The sequence below is a fragment of the Eulemur rufifrons genome, chromosome 9 (genome assembly GCF_041146395.1).
Source record: "Eulemur rufifrons isolate Redbay chromosome 9, OSU_ERuf_1, whole genome shotgun sequence".
NCBI classification, from domain to species: domain Eukaryota; kingdom Metazoa; phylum Chordata; class Mammalia; order Primates; family Lemuridae; genus Eulemur; species Eulemur rufifrons.
The window spans coordinates 44,499,286-44,522,676 of NC_090991.1; the positions used below are offsets into that span (position 1 = coordinate 44,499,286).

Consider the following 23,391-nt stretch of genomic DNA (forward strand, 5'->3'; position numbering starts at 1 on the left):
AAAGAAATTAACCAGACAACTAAAAATATATATAGAAAAAGTTACCGGGCATGGTGGCGCATGCCTGTAGTCCCAGCTACGCAGGAGGCTGAGGCAGAAAGATTGCTTTAGCCCAGGAGTTTGAGGTTGCTGTGAGCTAGCCTGGCACCACCGCACTCTAGTCCAGGCAAAAGAGCGAGACTCTGTCTCAAAAAAAAGAAACAAAAAATTGTAAGGGAATTTTGAGTTATCACAATCACTAGAAGAGGGAGATACCAGCAAGTAATTGAAATGCTAGACAGCCTACCATGTAACAAGTCTACACAATAAAATGTCCCACATTCCATGAGACTTTTGGATATCCTGCCAGATACCTACTTATGTATCTGAAGCCTAGACCCTAACTCATATTTTACATATGACAAGCTATTTTTTTTTTTTTTGGTTTTAACATGAACTAAAATTTCTAAGAATTCTGCTATGTGAAAAACAATGAAAGATTGTATTTGATATAGGCCGAACTTTACCAAGAAGTTGTTCACCATTATAGAAAAATCACGGGCTAACAGTAAGCCCCTGTGATGCTTGAGGCACCAATAGAACGCCAAGAGAACACACCTGTTACAGTTGCAACTTTCACATTTGCAATTATTGTGTATAGGTGCAAGCAAATGACTACTTCTTAGGTCTTAGCCTTTATATTCAGAAATATACATATATATATATATATTTTTTTTTTTTTTTTCCTCCCTGAGACACGATCTTGCTCTGTCGCCCAGGCTAGAGTGCAGTGAGGTCATCATAGCTCACTGCAACCTCCAACTCCTGGGCTCAAGAGATCTTCCTGTTTCAGCCTCTTAAGTAGCTGGGACTACAGGCGTGCACCACCACGCCTACCTAATTTTTGGTGGGGGGGAGGGTGTATTCTTCTTGTTCATACTGGTCTTGAACACCTGACCTCAAGTGATCCTCCCACTTTGGCCTCCCAAAGTGCTAGGATTACAGGCGTGAGCCACCAACTGCACCTGACCTAGAAATATATATTTTGCTATTTTTTTCTAAATTTGTTTCTCCTTTTCAATACAGCCAGGATATTATCTTGTTTTGTTTGTAGATCGATTGTATTTTCCATGATTTTCATTGCAGAACAGTTTAATAAAAACAGGTCTACTCAGGATATATTACTACAAAGGATATTGGCACTAATTAAATTGAGAACTACTAACATGACAGACCACTCCAAGATTTCCTGCTTGCTCTCCAGGCTACTATTTACCATATGCGCAAACCATACACCTCATTCCCATTTTCAAGGATCCTAAGCTTTTTTTAGTATCCTAAGCTATTTTATAGAAACTTGGATGACATGGATGATGATAAAATTTGTACAGTCAAGAACTGAAATTGTCTCACGTATGGGATCTTGTCTGATGCTCACCGGAGTCCTACAGGAATAACAAATAAAACGTCTTTCTAAAGATTCTTCTTACCGGCCGGCGCGGTGGCTCACGCCTGCAATCCTAGCACTCTGGGAGGGCCAGGCAGGTGGACTGTTTGAGCTCAGCAGTTCGAGACCAGCCTGAGCAAGAATGAGGACCTCCCCGCCCCCCGCCACCGTCTCTACTAAAAATATGAAAGAAATTAGCTGGACAACTAAAAATATATAGAAAAAATTAGCCGGGCATGGTGGTGCATGCCTGTAGTCCCAGCTACTCGGGAGGCTGAGGCAGGAGGATCGCTTGAGCCCAGGAGTCTGAGGTTGCTGTGAGCTAGGCTGACGCCACGGCACTCTAGCCCGGGAAACAGAGCGAGACTCTGTCTCAAAAAGGGAAAAACAAAAAAGATTCTTCTCAACAACGCAGTGGATTATACCAAAAACGAAACAAAAGTACTTTGCTTGTTAAATTACTGAGCCGCTGCCACGTCTTGCCTTATGAGCTTTCAGAGATCCCACAGGTTAAGCCACCAAGATCCTCAACCAGATAAAACCTCAGAACTTTATTAAGGTTTACTTCAGCCTCCTCATGTGGAGATGAGAAAACCGAGATCCAAGAAAAGTTAAGCGACTTGCCCACGGTTCTGAGAAATCATTTTTCGAAGCAGGAGTGTAAGAATATATGGGATGGCCTATTATATGACACTCACTTTTGTCACCGCAAATTTTAGATGAAAAGTCTGACGTAATCAACTACAAAACCCGACACCGGCGGAAGAGACGAGCGGCGAGCCCCACCCCACGCTCCGCGCCTCGCCCCCCCGCCCTCAGGCTGTCCGCGGCAGTGCCTGACTGGCGGCCAGCACCGGGGACCTCGAGGGGTCCTTCACGCGGGCTCCCGCCGCGCTGCCTGAGCGGGTGCGCGGGCGGCTTCCGGTGTGGGTGACGAGTGGTGGCCAAAGCCGGGGGACAGGCAGGGACGCTCAAGCAGGGACCATGGCGGACGGCGGCTCGGAGCGGGCTGACGGGCGCATCGTCAAGATGGAAGTGGACTACAGCGCTACAGTGGATCAGCGCCTGCCCGAGTGCGAGAAGCTGGCCAAGGTGAGGGGAGGCCGGAGGATGACTGTTGGCGGGCGCCAGGGGCTGAGTCACGGCGCAGAGCCCGCTTAGGCCTCAGGGAGCCTGTGAGCTGAAGCGTATATTCCCGCTTTGCTTGTCCAGCCTCGGTTGGGTCTGCATGAGTGGGAGCCGCCGGGTCTGTCCAGCTAGGGCTGCGGAGTGCGCTCCTGCATGTAGCTTCCCAGACCCTCCCAAGACAGGTGGTCACTTTGTCCCCATAGATTTGGGGCCCGGTGTTGCTTTTTGCCCTTTTTGGGTGCTATTTAAGTAACGTTTACCGTAGTATTTTTCTAGGGCTTAAGGCCGCTTCGGTATTCAGGCTAGATCAGAGTTTAGTTCTATTGCTGTTGCCGAAACAATTTATGTCGTTACATCGTTTATGAATGACGGCGATGTACCTAGTCTTTGGCCGGGAGAAGGGGCAGGAAAGTGATAGTACAAAGATGTTTAACAAAGAACCCCTGTCCTTCAGGAGTTGATGTTCATAACGAATTAGTCAAGTCATGCATGGTGGTGAATGCCATATAAGTGTAAAGTGTTACTGGAACACAGAGAAGGAAGCTGTGCGCTCTTAATGGTGAGGTGAGAGAAGGTTTTACAGAAAAGCTGACATTTGTATTGAGCCTTGAAGAATTGGTAAGATTGGAATGGGGTGGAGTCATTCCTGGAGAGGGAATTACAGAAGTAATGACATACGTACCATTTATAAGTACATTACAGTGTAGTAAAGTCACAGGCAAGAAAAGTTTCAAGTGATGCATCGCAGTTCTTAGAAGGAAAGCTTTTTAATACTTTACTTCCCCCCCCCCAAAAAAAATGGGGGAGGGGCCTTTCCAAAAAACATGGAGAAAGATAATAAAGTTGATAGATAACGTATTTCTTAGTTAGGTTCAGTATGTTTGCTGAGGCAGAGCCATAAATTCATCTCTGAGCTTTCTAGTAGCTAGTGTAAAGAAACATTATCAGTTACTTAAGGGTGCGAAAACTCAAATGCCTAAGGTGCCAGGCAGATAACAATAGCTGACACTTACTGAGTACCTTCCACAGTGCCAGGCACTCTGCTTACATGCACTAACTCATATGATCTTCACCCCAGCACTATACAATAGGTATTACTATTCTTATTTTACAGACAAGGAAAGCAAGGCCAGAAAAAGTTGAGTCACATGCCCCAAGATCGTACAGCTAGTAAAGTGGTGGAGCCAAGATGCAAACCCAGGCAGACCACTTTTAGAGCTTGTGCTCTGACCCACCGTGCTATCCTGCCTACTGAGCCGAGTGTGATGAAAACCTGAACTTCTGAGCACCTGCCCGGGAAAAGGAGGCAACAACTCTTCACCTCCAGTTCATCTTTGACAATTGGAGATGAAGGCTGAGCCTTCCTTGTCAGTGCTGCTAATTTGAGGGAGAAACCAGAAATACAGATTTCTATATGAAATACCTAATATTTAGAAACTGGACACAAGTCTGTGTTAAAATACTATTTGAGCCAAAACATACCCAAAGTAAGCCTCTCACCCTCCACTTTGGAATTTACAGAATAATAGTGTCAATAAGAAAGAAACAAATCGTTTGTCTTAGAGAAGTACAACTAAGTCTTCCATTTACCAGTTCCTTCTGATAGCAGCCCACTGTGTGCAAGACTTAGTGCTAGACACTGTGGGGAGTATAAAGATTATTAGCCAAAGCTCTTGCCCTCAAATAGCTATGGACCAGTAAGAAAAAAAGACTTCACTGCTATAATTGTTCTGCTGATCGTATGTGTGGCCTTTATTTAGGACATTGTTATGTTCAAGACAGTTAAAAGACTTGCAAACTCAAATGCCAGATGCTTTTTTAGGTGTTCAATGGGTAATGGGAATGTTTAAAACAAAGAATTTGGGGCCTGTTAAACTAGATAAAATGAAAGCCATTTGGATTCTGATTTTTTTTTTTTTTTTTTTTTAAGCCTTTGTGCCAGCTGAACAAAACAAGGTGTATGGGTAGATACTTTTAGTGGGGGTGGTTCAGGAAGAGGGGTGGGGGGTGGGAGGTGGGAGGTGGGAGAGTGTAAAAAATCTTTTTTTTGGATACACATAGACCCACTTCAACTTTTAGATTTGATGGTTGTCCTACAATCCTGGTTAATTTTTTTAATGTTTTTCTGTTTTGCTTTTTATTGTTCATTTCATATTACTTTTTAACCATTCTGCCAAACAAAAAAAATCATTAATATTGCATTTCTACACTGGAATATATGGACCATTTTAGTTAGTATGCGTTCTTTTCATTTGAGCCCATCAGTAAAACTGAAGGAAGTTTTGTTACTTTTACCTCTAAGAAAACTTAAAGTTCAGGCAGCTTAAGTGGTTTATCCAATGCAGATCAAGCTCAGGTCTCTTGGCAACAGGAATAATGTTTTTTGTTTTTTTATTTTTTGCAACATCCTACTGCCTCTTTAAGGGTTTATCAATTCTGTCCTTAATTTCCTTAAGACATTTTTTATTTTTAATGTGAAACACCCTTGGAGATAAAAATTATCTGTATAAAGACTTAATAAGGGCCGGGCGCGGTGGCTCACGCCTGTAATCCTAGCACTCTGGGAGGCCGAGGCGGGTGGATTGCTCAGGGTCAGGAGTTCGAGACCAGCCTGAGCGAGACCCCGTCTCTACTAAAAATAGAAAGACATTATATGGACAACTAAAAATCTATATAGAAAAAATTAGCCGGGCATAGTGGCGCATGCCTGTAGTCCCAGCTACTTGGGAGGCTGAGGCAGTAGGATCGCTTAAGCCCAGGAGTCTGAGGTTGCTGTGAGCTAAGCTGACGCCACGGCACTCACTCTAGCCTGGGCAACAAAGTGAGACTCTGTCTCAACAAAAAAAAAAAAAAAAAAAAAAAAAAAGACTTAATAAGAATAGATCAAGTGAGAAAATCACATATAGCAGAAGCCTTCAAAAGGCAGACTGAAGTCTAGACTTGGGTAGTAAAATTGCCAAATCTAGGTCTTTTGAATCTGTATGTCTGTGTCCTAACACCCTCCTAACAAATAACAGTAATAACTAATATTTATAGCTGTGTAAATTCTATTAAAATGTTAACACTGTGATGATGTAGTGCATATGTTCCAGGTATACCTGGATACTGATTTAATCCTCACACCAACTCTATAGGGTTGGTACTGTTATTATGCTCATTTCACTGAAGAGAAAAATTGAAGGTCAGGGAGCTTGTGTCTTGCCTAAGGTAATATGGTAGTAGAGCTGGGATTTAGACCTAAGCAGACTGGCTGCAAGCCTTTATTTTTAACCATTCTACCACCTCTGTGATTGGTATGTGAGGACCTTGCATCAGGTTGATGAGATAATAAAAGTGATACCAGATCTTTTGATGATGGTTATCTCTTCACCTTGTATTAGGAGTTAAAAATTAATCTAAAGAGACCCTTTTCTGAACTGTAAAGATACGGTGTTTAGCAGTTCTTAATACACGGAGGGTTTTCTACTCTCTTTTTTATTGTGATATATTTGGCACATGGTTATTTGGGGACTACTTAACATTTTCAAATTGAATATATCCTCCTTGGAAGATTGAGGTGGTAGGGTTGCTTGAGGCTAGGAGTTCTAGGCCAGCCCGGGCAACATGGCAAGACCCCCATCTCTAAAAATAAAAATTTTTAAAAATTGGATATATCCTTTGGTTCTCCATCTTAATGTCTTTTCATGTCTCTGTCTCTCTCTCTCTCTCTTTTTTTTTTTTTTTTTTTTTTTTTGAGACAGGGTCTCTCACTCTGTCACCCGGGCTAGAATACAGTGGTGTCATTATAACTCACTGCAACCTCAAACTCCTGGGCTTAAGCTATCCTCCTGCCTTAGCCTCCTCAGTAGCTGGGGCTACAGGTGCGTAGCCCTGGCTAATTTTTTTATTTTTTGTAGAGATGGGGGGCGGTCTCACTTTGTTGGTCAGGCTGGTCTTGAACTCCTGGCCTCAAGCAGTCCTCCCACCTCACCTCCCAAAGTCCTAGGGTTACAGGTGTGAGGCCACCTCACCTGGCCTGTCTTTTCATTCCTTTTGGATGCCTGCAACCTCTTCTTAAGGTAATATTAAAAATAAAGAGGAAGTGAAATGTGAAACAGTTTACTGATAGTTAGCAGCCTCAACAAAAGACCCCTTTAAGAAATAGGTCACTTAAAAGTATTGGATTGGCTTTAAATTTCTACTGTTTGTGCTAACTTGTTATCGGCCTTTTTTTTTTGCTTGTTTAGGTTGTTCAACAAATCATTAGAAGATTGGATATATTTAGGATTTAAAGGAAGCAAACATACAGAATTTATAGATTCTCAACATGTGTTGATGTTGAACAAACTCATTAGTCATTTAGCTTGTTTACAAGGGTTATTTTAATGATGAAAATGAGCCACAGAAGTCACATGTTGGTTTTGGATAGCTCTAGCCATTTTGCTCCTCCTGAGTTGAAAAGCAGCATCAAGGAGGTGGAATTTTAGGAATTGTGTGAATAGATAGGAAAAGGAAGAAGGAAGATGTTTAGCCATGGGATTGAAAATGGAAGATTGGGAGAAAAAAGTTGGATAATTTGAGAATTGGAAATTGTATTTAGTGTATTTGATGGTAGTGCCCCTCACATAGCACTAAATTGTCAGCCATATAATTTGTCATATCCTACTTATTGTGACAGTACAAATCAGGAATTGTAAGCCATTAAGATTGACTGAATAGTTCAGGTCAATGCCATTCCATTCATACATGCTATGAGCAGGTTGGTGCAAAGGGAAGCAACAATTAAACAAGGATCTAATCTTAAAGGAACTTACCACTTAGGAGGTAAGATATTAATAACTGATATAAGGTATACAAGGATGTACCATATTATCTACAGAAGCAGCATCATGTGCTTGGCATGATGCAGCACACTGAGCTGCAATGGTGAACAATACAGACATGGTACATCCTCTTATAGTTTCCATCCTAGTGAGATTAGAAAGACAGTAAACATCAAAACAGAATATAGTTTGGGTTGATTGCAGAGCACTGTCAGTAGGGTTGAGTGGTAAGGAGGAGGTGCTAAGTGACTACTGATGTTAGAGAGCAATTATCCAAGAATGCTTTTCCGAGAACGTGGTATTTAATGTCTTGTTGACACTGCAGACCATGGCTGTAGAGCAATGTGTGATTCCCTCACATGTAGCGTGCAGTTCCTTAGTACATGCTTCCGAATTAGAATGCCATATGTTAAACTATACTCTGTTGACCACAGTTGCATGAGTAATATAATAGTAATTGCAAATGTGGCAGGAGATGACTGTCAGTAAACAGTATTTTACCTTTTAACTATTTTTTTCGCTTGATTTTGTTGCCATATAGAAACTGTTTCCATATGGAGATTACTTTGATCAAAGCAAAAGGTGTGATTTACACCAGTATGGTAGAGGAGGCACTTCAGTGTGTGGAGGGAGCTTTGGACCTTGAGGCAAGAGCCCAGGGATCTGGTTCTGCTGACTCCTTTTGTGGCTGAGCAAGTCTTTTAAACTGTTAGGTCCACCATCTTTTTAATCTCTAAAATGAGGTGATTGAATTAAATAATCTCTAGCAATCTTTCTAGTTCTAAGATTCTTTGATTTTTTTTATGATTTATTAGCCTTGAACCTTGGAGAATTTATAGATTTGTTCATTGTTTTTTTCCTCTGATGAACATTTAGCTGGCATTTATTGTATACGTGAGCCTCTAGAACTTGCAGAACTGGTGCTCTCCTTTGCATAGGAAACATTGTTAAAATATACTAGTAATTGTATGTTTCAGATTTAATTAAAGTACGTTCAGGCCGGGTGTGGTGGCTCAGGCCTGTAGTCCTAGCACTCTGGGAGGCTGAAGCGAGAGGATCACTTGAGCTCAGGAGTTCGAGACCAGCCTCAGCAAGAGCGAGACTTGTCTTTACTAAAAATAGAAAGAAAATTAGCCAGGCAACTAAAAGTAGAAAAAGTTAGCCAGGCGTGGTGGCACACGGCTGTGGTCCCAGCTACTCTGGAGGCTGAGGCAAGAGGATCGCTTGAGCCCAGGAGTTTGAGGTTGCTGTGAGCTAGGCTGACGCCACAGCACTCTACTCAGGGCAAAAGAGTGAGACTCTGTCTCAAAAAATAAAAAATAAAGATTTAAATAAATAAGTAAAATAAGTTCAGATAATGGTTATACAATACATATTCTGCACTGCATAGAAAATCATAGTTTCAAAGTTATCTTAGAGCAGGTCATGGTGGTATGCACCTATAGTCCCAGCCTGTTGTCCCAGTTACTCAGGAGGCTGAGGTGGAAGGGTCACTTAAGGCCAAGAGTTGAACAGCCTGGGCAACATAGCAAGATCTCGTTTCTTTGAAAGAAAAAAGTTATCCTGCAGCAGGATTCTGAAAAGTCCAAACATTATTTGTGCCCTTAATTCAAAAGCTATTTAATTAGTTTCTTTCATTAGTAGGAAAGGATAGTACTCATGTACCTTCCAAGAATGTCATTAAGATTAAAAATTTTTATGGTTAGAAAAACAATTTTTGAATAAAATCCTTCTCGTCACTTCCACTATTGTCAGAGTTGTGTGCATGATAGTTATAATATTAGTATCTTAAGTAAATGCAGTTTTTTGCTGTAAGTTGGTTTTGTTTTTATCAAAATGTGCAGTTCCTAGTAGGATGACTTATTTTAGTCCTAATGTATTATCATTTAGGTTTATATTATTTGAATTTTATTATTCTCATTTCTTAATGTATGCTCCAGGGAGGATGTTTTGTTTTTGCATATGAGGTAGAGGTATGAAGAGGTTATTATCAGTTGACAAAACAGGGTGTATTTTGGTTGAATCAATATCTGCTTAAGAGCGTGACTTTCAGTATAGCATGCGTGGGTATTCTGGGTGGTCCTCATTTCCTTTTAGCATGATTACTAATTTGTTTTTAAAGTCAGTGAAAAATTAAAACAGGGGGGACAGGCATAGTGGCTCATGCCTATAATCCTAGCACTCTGGGAGGCTGAGGTGGGAGGATCACTTGAGCTCAGGAGTTTGGGACCAGCTTGAACAAGAGTGAGACCCCGTTTCTACTAAAAATAGAAAAAAATAGCCGCATGTGGTGTTACATGCCTGTAGTCCCAGCTACTCGGGAGGCTGAGGCAGGAGGTTTGTCCTCCTGAGCCCAGGAGTTGGAGGTTGCAGTGAGCTATGATGATGCTACTGTGCTCTAGCAGGGGCAACAGAGTGAGACTTGTCTCAAAAAAAAAAAAAAGAAAGGAAGAAAGAAAAGGAAAAATTAAACCATTTCCTATCCTTTTTAGCACAAAATATTCTTTTCATTTCTTCTCAAGACTCCATGTTTTAAAATACTTGTTAAAACAACTTTATAAACAAATTATTCATTTTCCCATTTTTATCCTTCAAAGACACATCTGACTACCAGCTAGAGGCTCTGGGTAGAACAAGATAAACAGGTGTTACCACACTGAGTTGATAAATTAGAATCCAAAACAAAGATTTGTTTTTCTTAGGCGTTAAATCATTGTCATATGTTCAGTTTCTCCTAGACATTTTCAAATGTTAAAAATAACTTGTGGGCCCCAAGTAGGGAACCATTGACTTACGGAATCCACTGGAGAAGCAAGCACTGTCATGAAAAGGAGAGAAACAAAACAAAAGTAGTTATAGGGTGGTCCTTTTCCTCTGGAGTAGGCTATGTTGATTTTTCCCTTTCTGTGTTAGGAACGTCTCATTTTAGATGAGTTATTTGGTTTGTGGTGGTGGTGTTGTTTTCATTGTTCATTTTTGTCTTTTGTTTTAGGAAGGAAGACTTCAGGAAGTTATTGAAACCCTTCTCTCTTTGGAAAAACAGACCCGAACTGTGAGTAGTTTATACTGAAAACCTCAATTACCATTAATTTCATTTAACATTGTTCCATTAACTTTCAATATATTTTCATTCTTACAGGCTTCCGATATGGTGTCTACATCCCGTATCTTAGTTGCAGTAGTGAAGATGTGCTATGAGGCTAAAGAATGGGATTTACTTAATGAAAATATTATGCTTTTGTCAAAAAGGCGGAGTCAGTTAAAACAAGTGAGTTCATGATTCCTCAAAAAACAAATATATTAGCATTTAAATAGGACTTTTAGAAAACTATTCTATGAATCTGTTTAAAATGTGTTAAATCAACATTGCAACATCCTAGAGGGTGTTTTAAAATTCTACCCACATTCTGATAATGACACAACTGTTTGTACTTCTGTTTTTTCTTCTAGTCTTTATATATTTGCATATTTTTTACAAAATTGTATTTAGAGTGTTGATGCAGCTTTGTTCTATTTCCATGTTGTTCTTCATCTTCATTTTTATTATTTTAAATGGTTGTATTAGGATCCATCAAGTTGATAATCTAATTTACGTAATCGTATCTCTTTTATTTTATTTTATTTTATTTTTTTTGAGACAGAGTCTCTGTTGCCCAGGCTAGAGTGCCATGGGGTCAGCCTAGCTCACAGCAACCTCAAACTCCTGGGCTTAAGCAATCCTCCTGCCTCAGCCTCCCGAGTAGCTGGGACTGCAGACATGTGCCATCATGCCCGGCTAATTGTTTATATATATTTTTTTAGTTGTTCATATAATTTATTTCTTTTTTTTTTTTTTTTTTAGTAGAGACAGGGTCTCGCTCTTGCTCAGGCCAGTCTCGAACTCCTGAGCTCAAACGATCCGGCCTCCCAGAGTGCTAGGATTACAGGCGTGAGCCACTGCGCCCGGCCCTTCCTTTGATTTTCTAAGTGACTTGCTCTGTATGGCAGTGGTCCCTAACCTTTTTGGCACTAGGGATCAGTTTCATGGAAGACAATTTTTCCATGGATGGGGGTGGAGTGGGGTCGGGGGGCATGGTTTCAGGATGATTCAAGCTCATTACATTTATTGTGCAGTCATACCTGTCTGCTAATGATAATCTGTATTTGCAGCTGCTCCCCAGTGCTAGCATCACTGCTTCAGTTCTACCTTAGATCATCAGGCATTAAATTCTCATAAGGAGCACACAACCTAAATCCCTCATGTGCGCAGTTTACAGTAGTTTTCACACTCCTGTGAGTATCTAATGCAGCTTCTGATCTGACAGGAGGCGGAGCTCAGATGATGATTCAGGTGATGGGGAGCAGCTGTAAATACAGATGAAGCTTCGCTCATTGGCCTGCCTCTCACCTCCTGCTGTGCAGCCTAGTTCCTAACAGGCCACGGACCGATACCAGTTTGAGGCTAAGGGTTTGGGGATTGCAGCTCTATGGGACAATTATAAGTCTTGGGCACAGTGGCTCATACCTATAATCCTAGCACTTTGGGAGGCCGAGGCAAGAGGAGCCAGGAATTTGAGACCAGCCTAAGCAACGTATCGAGACTCCCATCTCTACAAAAAATTTAAAAATCAGCCAGCCATGGTTCCAGCTACTTGGGAGGCTAAAGAAGGAGGATCGCTTGAGCCCAGGAGTTCAAGGCTGTAGTGCACTAAGATTGTGCCTGTGAATAGCTGCTGCACTGCACTCTAGGCAACATAGCAAGACCCTGTCTCCAAATAAGTAATAAATAATTTCATAGTGTCATAAAATTTCAGAGCTAGTAGGGAGGACTGTTTAATTCTTACTTTTCAGGTGAAGCAATTGAGATTTGTATGTAAGGCTCTTGGAATGTGAAGAAACATGCAACCTATAGCTTTTGCCCTCAAATAGCCTATAGTTTCATAAAGAATATAAATCACAAGTAATCATAGCACATCTGTATCAAGTATCCTTAAGATTCATTAGAAAAATTACACACCTATATTAGGCAGTATATAATAAATGACATAGAGTGGTGAAATATGCTAAGAAATGTGAAAGGAGGAAGAGAAAGTGTTTGATTAGGTTTATTAGGGAAGGCTTCTTTAGAGAATGAGGATTTGAGTCCATTTGACAACTGACTAGTGACAACCAGAGCTGGAACCAGGGTTGCTCTTTTCCCTATAACATATTTCTTCATAGCTATGGAATGTGCTTAGGGACTCAAAAATCTGTGTCCTTTTCCATGATTATTTTCTTCTTAGCCTAAGTAGACTTAGGAATTTTTTAAAAATATATAACCTGTTCTAGATTGCTTTAGATTAATGATTTCTGTTCACTGTCGCGTTGAACCCAGGGTGTCTCTCCAACTATAACTTCTCTAATGGTTTACCTATATTTTTTTCAGAAGCAGCAGTATATTCACTTCTCATCACAGCATTGATGTACAGTAGTCCCCTCTTATCTGCAGGGGATACGTCCCAAAACCCCCAGTGGAGACCTGAAACCTTGGATAGTACTGAACCCTATACACACTATGTTTTTTCCTAAGTCAAGAACTCTTTCACCTTTTCACTTAAAGGAAGCACTTTTTGGCTTCTCTTTGGCATATCCAAATTGCCAGCATCCCTAGTATTGTGCTTTGGGGCCATTATGAAGTAAAATAAGGGTGACTTGAACACAAACACTGTGTTACGAAGACAGTCGATCTGATAACCAAGATGGCTACTAAGTGACTAGGGCTGGTAACAGACAGCTTGGAGACACTGGACCAAGGGATGGTTGGATGGCATAAAATTTCATCCTTACTCAGGATGGCCTACAATTTAAAACTTACAGATTGTTTATATCATTTTTGGACTGTAGTGGACCTTCAGTAACTGAAACCACAGAAAGTGAAACCACAGTATGGGGGGAGTACTGTAGTTGTTTTAGGTTTTTCCCCCTCCCTCTGATTTCTGTTAATGTATTTTTTGCACAGCTTTTTGAATTATCAGGTGTGTGCTCTTCTAGAAATCATTATTATAATTAATTTTAGAGGGATCATGTATTTTGTAGATGTCCTAGGGCTTTGCACTTATTGAAAAAGTTATGTTTTACAATAAAACCTTAGCTTCCTGGAACCCCTGGGTCTCTGAACAGCCCATTCTTCAGATAGTTAAAAGCTTCACCTGAGCTACTTAAACGTTAAATGTTTTTCATGGAAATCATTCCAAGATAGGCTGTTTACTTTTCTGCCATCTTAACCAAAATATATTTAATGTAATTCAACATTTTCTTGATGATACAGGGTCCTAATTATTATCAATAATTATGGTATTCTATTTAAAAATCCACATTTGGGGTTGGCAAATGATGGGCCACAGATCAAATCTTAACCTGCCACCTATTTTTGTAAATAAAGTCATTGGAACACAGCCATGCCCATTTGTTTATATATTGTCTGACAGCTTTGAGGCAGAGTTGAATGCTTGCCACAGAGACTATATGGCCCACAAAATCCAAAATATTTGCTTTGTAAATATTTGCAAAAGTTTACAGAAAATGTTTGCCGATCCATGACCTAGGTCTTAGAATGTTAGACCTGGAGAGAATGTAGTGTCCAACCCCTTATATTACCTATAAGGAAACTGAGGGGAAAGAATCTCTTGTGTCATGTTTTACTGAAGTGCAAATGGGTGACTGTGGCTGCTCTTCCAACCCAGATGAGGGAACTGTTGAGCCCTTTGCCCTGCCACTGCCTCCTTTCTCCTAAGTCACAGGATCTGCCGGTCCCGGCTTCCAGCCACTGTGGAATTCTGCTTTCTCTTCTCTTTTTTCCTTTTTAGTTTGCTGCCATTTCTTCCATGGTTTTCTGCTTGCCTACATCTTTTCATCTGAGTGTTTCCTAACCTTTATTGATGTGTTACTGCATATTTAGTACTTCTTAGGTAACAGAGAGATTTTGATGTTCTTTGATCTTTATGGGCGTATCAGTAGAGTTGCTTGTGAGGACCAACTTTGACTGTAGCTCCTCCATCAATAAAGTACATTTTTTCCTACATGAGGAATTAATTTTACTTATGAACAGTTTTTAATATTTTAGGCTGTTGCAAAAATGGTTCAACAGTGCTGTACTTATGTCGAGGAAATCACAGACCTTCCAATCAAACTTCGATTAATTGATACTCTACGAATGGTTACAGAAGGAAAGGTGAGTTTTCTGTTGACATAACTCACAGTGAAAAGTACTGTCGTTTGTGTGTTCAGACATACTTGTGTATTTAGACATTTTATATGAGTATGTGTGTATGTGTATTTTTTTAAGAAATACACAAAATGTCATCACTTTAATTCAACCAATATTATCTTTGTACATCTCCTAGTATCTTCCCATATAAAATGAAAATATTTAAATAGTGACAGTCTTGGTATATCCAGGTTTTTCTAAGAATTAGTGATCTTATCCCAAATTTATATGTGGCTTTTTAAGAAAATAAAAATTCTACAAGGCCAGGGGTGTGAAGAGGCCATTTTAGACATGAGGCAGATTATATACAAAGATACCAAAATAAGAAACACATGATATATTTAGGAATCTGTAAGTAGTTTGATATTATTGGAAATTAAGGTTTTGAGGGGTAGGGTGGGGAAGGGGTTGCTGCAGAGGAAAGGCTAAGGGGTGAGCAAACCTAAGCATTAAAATTCATTCCCTAGACTCATTAGATTATACTGTAGTTATATTTTTACTATTTAATTTTTTGGACATTATAAATCTACTAACATTACTTATAGCTACAAAAAATGCTAGCCACTTTAATACTTAGCAAGATTAGATAATTTTAAAGAAAATAGCCTTATATTTAAGATATGTCAGATTTGGAGTATTGGTTGAATTATACGTGTTGGACTGCATATACTCTTTGTAAAGTGTGTTATTTTTCAAGTAATCAAAAGATATTTTCCATTTTCTTTGGCATTTATGTAGCTTGTGGTCCTGTTATTTGTTAAACAGTAATTTCACATTTAGATTCTCAAAGCAAAGTTGCAAAATACGGGCAAGGTTGGTAGGGAAATTTTGATAATGTAAATTTCTCTTGTTTGTAGATTTATGTTGAAATTGAGCGTGCTCGACTGACTAAAACATTAGCAACCATAAAAGAACAAAATGGTGACGTAAAAGAGGCAGCCTCCATATTACAAGAGTTACAGGTAAAGAGTTGCATTTTGAAGTTTGTAAAACTGTAAGTTTAGTCCGTAGTATTTTCTTGTGGAAATACAGGGTTGAGTATCCCATTTCCTAAGTGCTTGGGACAAGAGGCGTTTTAGATTTTATATGAAAGCCTGTGAATGGCATCTGTTTTCATATTTGAAATTGTAATTTCAAAATTACTTCTTTGGTCCCCAACCCCAGGGCTGTGGCCTGGTTTCGGTCCTCACATCACTTCCTCCCACCCCAGTCTGTGGAAAAATTGTCTTAAAAGAGTACATACTGTATTTGACATTCCTTTTTTTTTTTTGAGACAGAGTCTCACTCTGTTGCCCGGGCTAGAGTGCCGTGGCGTGAGCCTAGCTCACAGCAACCTCAAACTCCTAGGCTCAAGCAATCCTCCTGCCTCGGCCTCCCGAGTAGCTGGCTACAGGCATGCAACACCAGCTAATTTTTTCTATATATTTTTAGTTGTCCAGTTAATTTCTTTCTATTTTTTAGTAGAGACGGGGTCTCGCTCTTGCTCAGGCTGGTCTTGAACACCTGACCTCTAGCGATCCTCCTCCCTTGGCCTCCCAGAGTGCTAGGATCATAGGCATGAGCCACCGCGCCCAGCCTGTATTTGACATTCTTGAAAAGACAAATCTGTAGTGATGGAGCACAGATCATTGGTTGTCTTATGAGAGCTTATGAGTGGTGGAAGTGTGTGACTATAAAAGGGTAGCATGAGGGAGTTTTTGGGGGTAATAGAACCGTATCTTCATTGTGATAGCTACCCAAATCAATACATATGTTCAAATTCATAGAGCTTTACACCAAAAGGAAAAAAATCCATTTGCAATTATAATTTCCTAGAGGTAACTATCTTTTAGTATAATTGTCATCACTTTCCGTATGTGCATGAATGGTCTTGTTATTTAAGAAGAGTGAATATTTTAATATCTAATTTTGTTGCAATTCACAAAAATTACTATTATAAACTTATTTGGGGAATTACTCTGCTAGGTGGAAACCTATGGGTCAATGGAGAAGAAAGAGCGGGTGGAGTTTATTTTGGAGCAAATGAGGCTCTGCCTAGCTGTGAAAGATTATATTCGGACACAAATCATCAGTAAGAAAATTAACACCAAATTTTTCCAGGAAGAAAACACAGAGGTGAGCATATCTCTGACTACATGTTTACTTTGAAAGCATTTGAATAAAAACCATAAACTCCAATTTATATTGTTGACTTTTTTGCAGAAATTAAAGTTAAAATACTATAATTTAATGATTCAGCTGGATCAACATGAGGGATCTTATCTGTCTATTTGCAAGCACTACAGAGCCATATATGATACTCCCTGTATACAGGCAGAAAGTGAAAAGTGGCAACAGGTAAGAATATATTCTTATAATCAACGTTGATACTTACTGGGAAGAAGGATAAGCATTTTTTATTTCTTTTCAAATCATTGTAACTGCAGTAATAGATGAAATTGTATGGTGCTCCTTTCTATTCAGTGGTGATGTTCAGTATGTCCTTAGTGATTCAGATTAATTGGGTCGGTACCACTTTTGAAGTAATGTAGGCTTACTGTTTAAAACATGTACAGCAGGTCCCTTGCTAACAAAGGTTGTAGATAAACACCCAGCATTACCTCGGAAAGTTATCTTACAAAAACTGTTTTAAAGTACTTATGTGTGTATTCCACATTTATGCTGCTAACTTTGAAAGATTTACTATAATAGTTTTATGGAAACTAAGTGTCACAGAAAGACACAATGAAAAGGCAGCCTAGTAAGATTTTTTTCCCCCAAGACTTTTTGAGTACAAAATTAAAAATGAATATATACACTTATTCCACAACTTTCCAGTTCTTGCCAAAATTTCCGTTATGTTTTTAATGCTTGCATATAACCAACCTGTTGCATTATGCAACTTTTTTAGGCTTTGAAGAGTGTTGTGCTCTATGTTATCCTGGCTCCTTTTGACAATGAACAGTCAGATTTGGTTCACCGAATAAGTGGTGACAAGAAGTTAGAAGAAATTCCCAAATATAAGTAAGTACTTTTGAAATTAGCATGGTATATCTCAGTAGAAACACTATTTTGAAAGAAAATTGATTAGCCTAAGTGTATACTTCTTCATTGGTTGCTAACAGATTGTATTAGAGAATAAAATTGGAGATAATAAAGTGGTGAAATGTTTGTTAGCATTGCATTATAAAATAATGGGATTATAACATGCTTTATTCTAAACTCCTTATCAAGTAGAAGTTCTATATCAAGCTTACTTTAGCAGCTTTTGATTAACCATTTCATAAAGTTTTATCACCAGTAGTTTGGGGCTTTATGATTTTGGAAATAAATACTTCTGAATATCTGTTATGTAAAACAGACTTGCTTCCTTGTAAATACAATGGGCTTTTATTTTTTAAGTGCTTTTTTAAAATTTGTTTCATTAGTACGTTTACAGCCAGTTATTCCAAAGATTGACAAATACAGTAAAGGAGACAGCAGATGTTAAGTAGGGAAATGCTCTATTCAGAATTAACGTGGAGCCTGGTACAGAGGCTCACGCCTGTAATCTTAGCACTCTAGGAGGCCGAGACAGGAGGATCACTTGAAGTCAGGAGTTTGAGACCACCCTGAGCAAGAGCAAGACCCCATCTCTACCAAAAATAGAAAAAATTAGCCAGGTATGGCAGCACACGCCTGTAGTCCCAGCTACCCAGGAGGCTAAGGCAGGAGGATCACGTGAATCTAGGAATTTGAGGTTGCAGTGAGCTATGATGACACCACTGCACTCTACCTGGGTTTCTAATTCTAGAGTCTGTCTCAGTCAATGAATCAAAGTAGAAACAATGGTAGTAAAGTTGGTAAAATAAATAATAATCAAATTGTGTTTCATTCTATATAAAAATTAATTAAAACTTCATTTTTTAATTTGGTATTATATTAGTTAATACTTAATTTTTATAGATTTGGTATATTAAGTTGTATACAATTTACAGGGATCTTTTAAAGCTTTTTACCACAATGGAGTTGATGCGTTGGTCCACACTTGTTGAGGACTATGGAATGGAATTAAGAAAAGGTTCACTTGAGAGTCCTGCAACTGATGTTTTTGGTTCTACAGAGGAAGGTGAAAAAAGGTGGAAAGACTTGAAGAACAGAGTTGTTGAACATGTAAGAATCTGGCATGATAGAGTTATAATTTTTATTTTAGCCTTTACTAGTGAATTTACTTTTTAGGATTATCTTAGGATTAAACTTTAACAAATTTGAGCATAAACTATAAACTTTTTTTCAAGTTTGATAATCAGATGTTTCTTTCAGATGTTATATCTTTAATTCTTCACATTAAGATTTTTTTATGCTCAATGTAGTAATGATGTAAATTTGGTGTTCAAATATTTACTCTAAATTTCTCAAAACATATCAGAATTTATCTCTCTCATCTTGCCTTTATTTTACTATTTTTGGCTTCTCAGAAAAGATAATTATATTTTAACATGCTTCATTTTGAGAGGACCTCTCAAAAATCCAAAATCTTCTAGCATATAAACCAAAAGGAATTTTCTAAGAATGGGGCGAGGATGTTATTTCTGTCTGATACTTACTTGCTAGTCTTGGAGTGGGTCACATGTCTTACACCTGAACTTTGATCTTCTTAGTATCACTATAAACTGAATTATGTCAACATTCATTCATTTATGTAACAAACATTTATTGTGAGCCTTTTGTGTGCCAGACACTGTAACAGAGTGCTGGGGCACATGGGCAAATAAGACATGATTCTTACCTTCAAGAAGCTTAAATATCATAGCAAAAGTGTATTTACAAATAAAAAGTATTGGAGATATTATTTTGGTTCAGTGTATAGAGAGTAGAGTGAGGCATAAGGAGAGAGTTGATTGGTTCTACCTGGAGGAATGGTCAGGCTAGATATGTAGGAATTGATGAGTGAGGTGAGAGCTTTGGAAGAGGAGTAGGACAAAGGAAGGTAATCTGAGCAAGGGTATGGAAGCACAAGCCATCAGGGAACTTTGAGAATGCCAAGAAAAGTTGGAGCTGTAGAAAGGATCTGGGTCATAACAGATTTTGTACACCCCAGTAGTGAAAACTTTTAACTAAGGATAATGGCCAGGCTTACATTTATTAATACAGAGTTCCCTGTGGGAGTGAGTATGGAGAATGGATTTGGAGAAATATATAATTATGACTAGAGATGAGAAGACTAGTTAAGTGAGTGGCTGTATGGACTTGGATTACGGTAGTAGCCAAGGTATTGAAGAAGAGTGCATAGAATGGAGTTGTTTTAAGGAAGGAAATCAATAGAATGCAGTCATTGATTAGATTTAAAAGATGAAAGGAAAGATTAGATTTAAAGGATGAAGGAAAAGAGAGTAGAATGCTTCTCAGGCTTTGTGATAGGTTGGTGTTGCCATCAGCCCCGATAGAGGCAGGAGGAGGTACAGCTTCTTCAAAGATGAGTTCATTTTTCTCCCCACTGTTCCCCATTTTTCCTTGTGAGTGCTGTTTTGTTAATAATGTTAACATTGAGAATAGTACAGGGTAATTCCAGGTCTTTGGGAGGATAAGCTGAGAGGATCGCTTGAGCGCAGGAGTTCAAGATCAGCCTCGGTGATATAGCAAGACCTCTTTTCAAAAAATGGGAGTCTCTATGTCTAACTTCAGCACCACATCCAGTGAAATTTGGGAAATTTAATTTGAAGTTACCTTTAAGTGGTTGGAATGATAGTAAAGTGATAAGTGTTGTGAGATGATCTCCAGTCATTTTTTAATTTTAGCCTTTAAAATATTTGTGTCATAATTAGAAAAGCTTAACTTTAGATTCTTACATTTAGCAAAAATATTGTAGTACATTTATAATTTTAACTACTAATGTAGTTAACACAAGCATATATTGACTATATATTTAAAGAGTTGTGTAGAGTACTCATAATTCATAAATAACTACAGAAATCAAAATATCTAAGTATTTAGTCTTGTTATTGAAGTTTAGAACTACCTTTGTTCCAATGGTGGACTATAGAAAAAGAAAGGCTCTGAGTCTGATATTTTAAATAAACTTATTTGGATATGAAAATAAATGGACTTCAGCCTTACTGACAAATGTTATGTATTCTCCCTGCCCTCTCTTCTTTCCCCAGAATATTAGAATAATGGCCAAGTATTATACTCGGATAACAATGAAAAGGATGGCGCAACTTCTGGATCTATCTGTTGATGTAAGTAATAAGCATCATTGTTTGAGTTATTTGAGCCATTCATTTTGACTATCGGTTGGTTTGTAAAAATTGAATGAGAAAATCCATTATTATTTAATTTTATGTTTGGGTAATAGAAAGTTTCCCAAGTTACCTTGAGCTAAATAGCGAGTTTATGTAATAGTTACATTAATATTATTTATGCTAGTTAAAATCTTCACTTAAATATGTTAGTTTTACATTGATTAATTTGAAGTCCAAAGTACACATATCATATGTTTAGGTTTCCACAAAAATTAACTGCATAAACAAAATAAGTGAGGAAGAGTTGACTGCAATTGACTTGAAAAGGTCCCAGGACTTGTTAGAGCAGTGTTATATTCAGGTCTCTGTTTCACGTTGACAAAATGTACAGCACACAAAGAGAAAGAAGTTATCTGAAGTGTTTAGTAATGGCCTGAAAAGCGATTTCTGTCGTTGGAAGGAGTTGTGACAGTTCAGCTGATAAGGAAGAGTCATGGAATGTCGTTAGAGTTGGAAGATTTGCTACTTGGTTAATTCTTCAGCTCTTCTCATTGAGGAGCCAGTGCACCAGATTCCTTGGAAGTCAGGTGTCTTACTTGTGGCTACATAGTAGCCAAGTAACAGAGCATATATGCCAACTAGGCATTTCTGGAAACAAATTAGCTATACCATACTGCCTTTTAAGGGGGAACATTGTAGAAAAGGAGTAGGCCAACTTGACAGTTCTCGTGGGCTCTTATTCTCCAAGACCAGCAGTATTCAGTTTGTAGGTAGGCAGATTCACACTCAGCCCTGACTCTGAGTTGACTCATAATCTATTCATTCCCTAAAATATCAGTAATATAAGTACATTATTACAGAAGGTCAGCAGTTGCTAACTGTTCGTGAATTTTTAGCCCTGCATATTCTTGGATGAAGAGTTTAGAAAATGGTTTCCTTAAGTTTTATTTATTGTCTGTATTTATCTGTCTTAATCCAATTTGTCTTTCTCTCTTACAGGAGTCTGAAGCTTTTCTCTCAAATCTAGTAGTTAACAAGACCATCTTTGCTAAAGTAGACAGATTGGCAGGAATTATCAACTTCCAGAGACCCAAGGATCCAAATAATTTATTAAATGACTGGTCTCAGAAACTGAACTCATTGATGTCTCTGGTTAACAAAACTACACACCTCATAGCCAAAGAGGAGATGATACATAATCTACAATAAGGGTCTTAATGCTTTTAGAAAAGAATTAAAATTGGAAGTCATTAAAAAAAAAAAAAAAAAAAAGACTGTTATGGTGTATATGTTGGGTTTTTTTTTTCCCTAATCTAAGCTCCTTTGTCTAAAATTTTAAAATAGTGAATATATTTGAGGCCTCTTTTAACCTTCAGTTCCCTGATTTCATTGTTAACTTTGCATTTGCAGTTGGTGCAAAAATATAATACATTTTTATTGTCTGAATACACAAAAAAAGTGTCATAATTTACCCAAATGTGTTTTTCTATCATTTGAAATCTTTTTAGCTACTGTTTGTTTTCATTCAACTAACAAACATAATATTAATAATAAAAGCAGTATATGCACGTTTACTTTCTATAGTTACCTCTGTTTCTAAACATTTCGTGGGGTACTGATTTGACAGATGTTTTTTAAATAAAATTAATTCTGTTGTAAAGCTATCAGTCATTTGGTAGAATAGACAAGCAACATAGAACAAACAAGGTCATTTGGGATAGAGTTGTGATTTGTGAAGAATTTGTATTTTGCTATTGTGGCAGAACATCTTTAGACTGAGCATGTATGGAATGATCTGGTAGGCTGTAGACTTAATTTTATTTTATTTTATTTTTTTTTGGTAAAACTGGTTTTAGTCACAGCAGCTTGATTAGTTTTCCCTCCTCTGACTGGGCCAGTTTAACAAAATCAAGCAATGACATCATGTTGACACAGGCTGTTCGGTGTTAAATCCTCTCTATAGGGTAATGACTGTTTTTTGATGGGGGCTAGTCCCCCCCTTCTTTGTATGGTTTAAATTTAACATACAAAGTTGTTTTTTTAAGGCTTCTTTGTGGCTTTAACTTATAGGTCTAATTACGTCCTGGATTTTCTAAAGTTTCACTATATGAACATTGGATAACTTAATTTTTTTTTTTTTTTTTGAGACAGAGTCTCGCTCTGTTGCCCGGGCTAGAGTGAGTGCCGTGGCGTCAGCCTAGCTCACAGCAACCTCAAACTCCTGGGCTTAAGTGATCCTACTGCCTCAGCCTCCCGAGTAGCTGAGACTACAGGCATGCGCCACCATGTCTGGCTAATTTTTTCTATATGTGTTTTTAGTTGGCCAGATAATTTCTTTCTATTTTTAGTAGAGACAAGGTCTCGCTCTTGCTCAGGCTGGTCTCGAACTCCTGACCTCGAGTGATCCACCCGCCTCGGCCTCCCAGAGTGCTAGGGTTACAGGTGTGAGCCACCGCGCCCGGACGATAACTTAATTTTTTTAAATGCTTAAAAAATGACAAAAAGGAAGACTTCAGGCCACCCTCATCCTAAATAGTATAGTATTAAAGTGTTTTCACAGAATTAAAGCAAAAGTAGTTTTACTATCAAAAGAAGCATCTGAAATCAATT

The 23,391-nt window shown here is 38.5% G+C and overlaps 1 protein-coding gene across 2 annotated transcripts; it reads left to right on the forward strand.

Moving 5' to 3' along the window:
- The first annotated feature begins 2,344 nt into the window (after window positions 1-2,344).
- On the forward strand, window positions 2,345-22,026 carry PSMD12 (proteasome 26S subunit, non-ATPase 12). Of its 2 annotated transcripts, XM_069481630.1 has the most exons (11): window positions 2,345-2,518; window positions 10,349-10,408; window positions 10,496-10,624; window positions 14,438-14,545; window positions 15,439-15,543; window positions 16,547-16,696; window positions 16,784-16,918; window positions 17,472-17,584; window positions 18,538-18,712; window positions 20,701-20,778; window positions 21,781-22,026. In XM_069481630.1, the coding sequence occupies exons 1-11, from the start codon at window positions 2,411-2,413 to the stop codon at window positions 21,988-21,990; spliced, it is 1,371 nt and encodes a 456-aa protein (XP_069337731.1). In that variant the 5' UTR covers window positions 2,345-2,410; the 3' UTR covers window positions 21,991-22,026. The 2 variants fall into 2 exon arrangements, with proteins under 2 accessions (XP_069337731.1, XP_069337732.1); XM_069481631.1 differs by lacking the exon at window positions 10,349-10,408.
- Window positions 22,027-23,391: the final 1,365 nt, after the last annotated feature.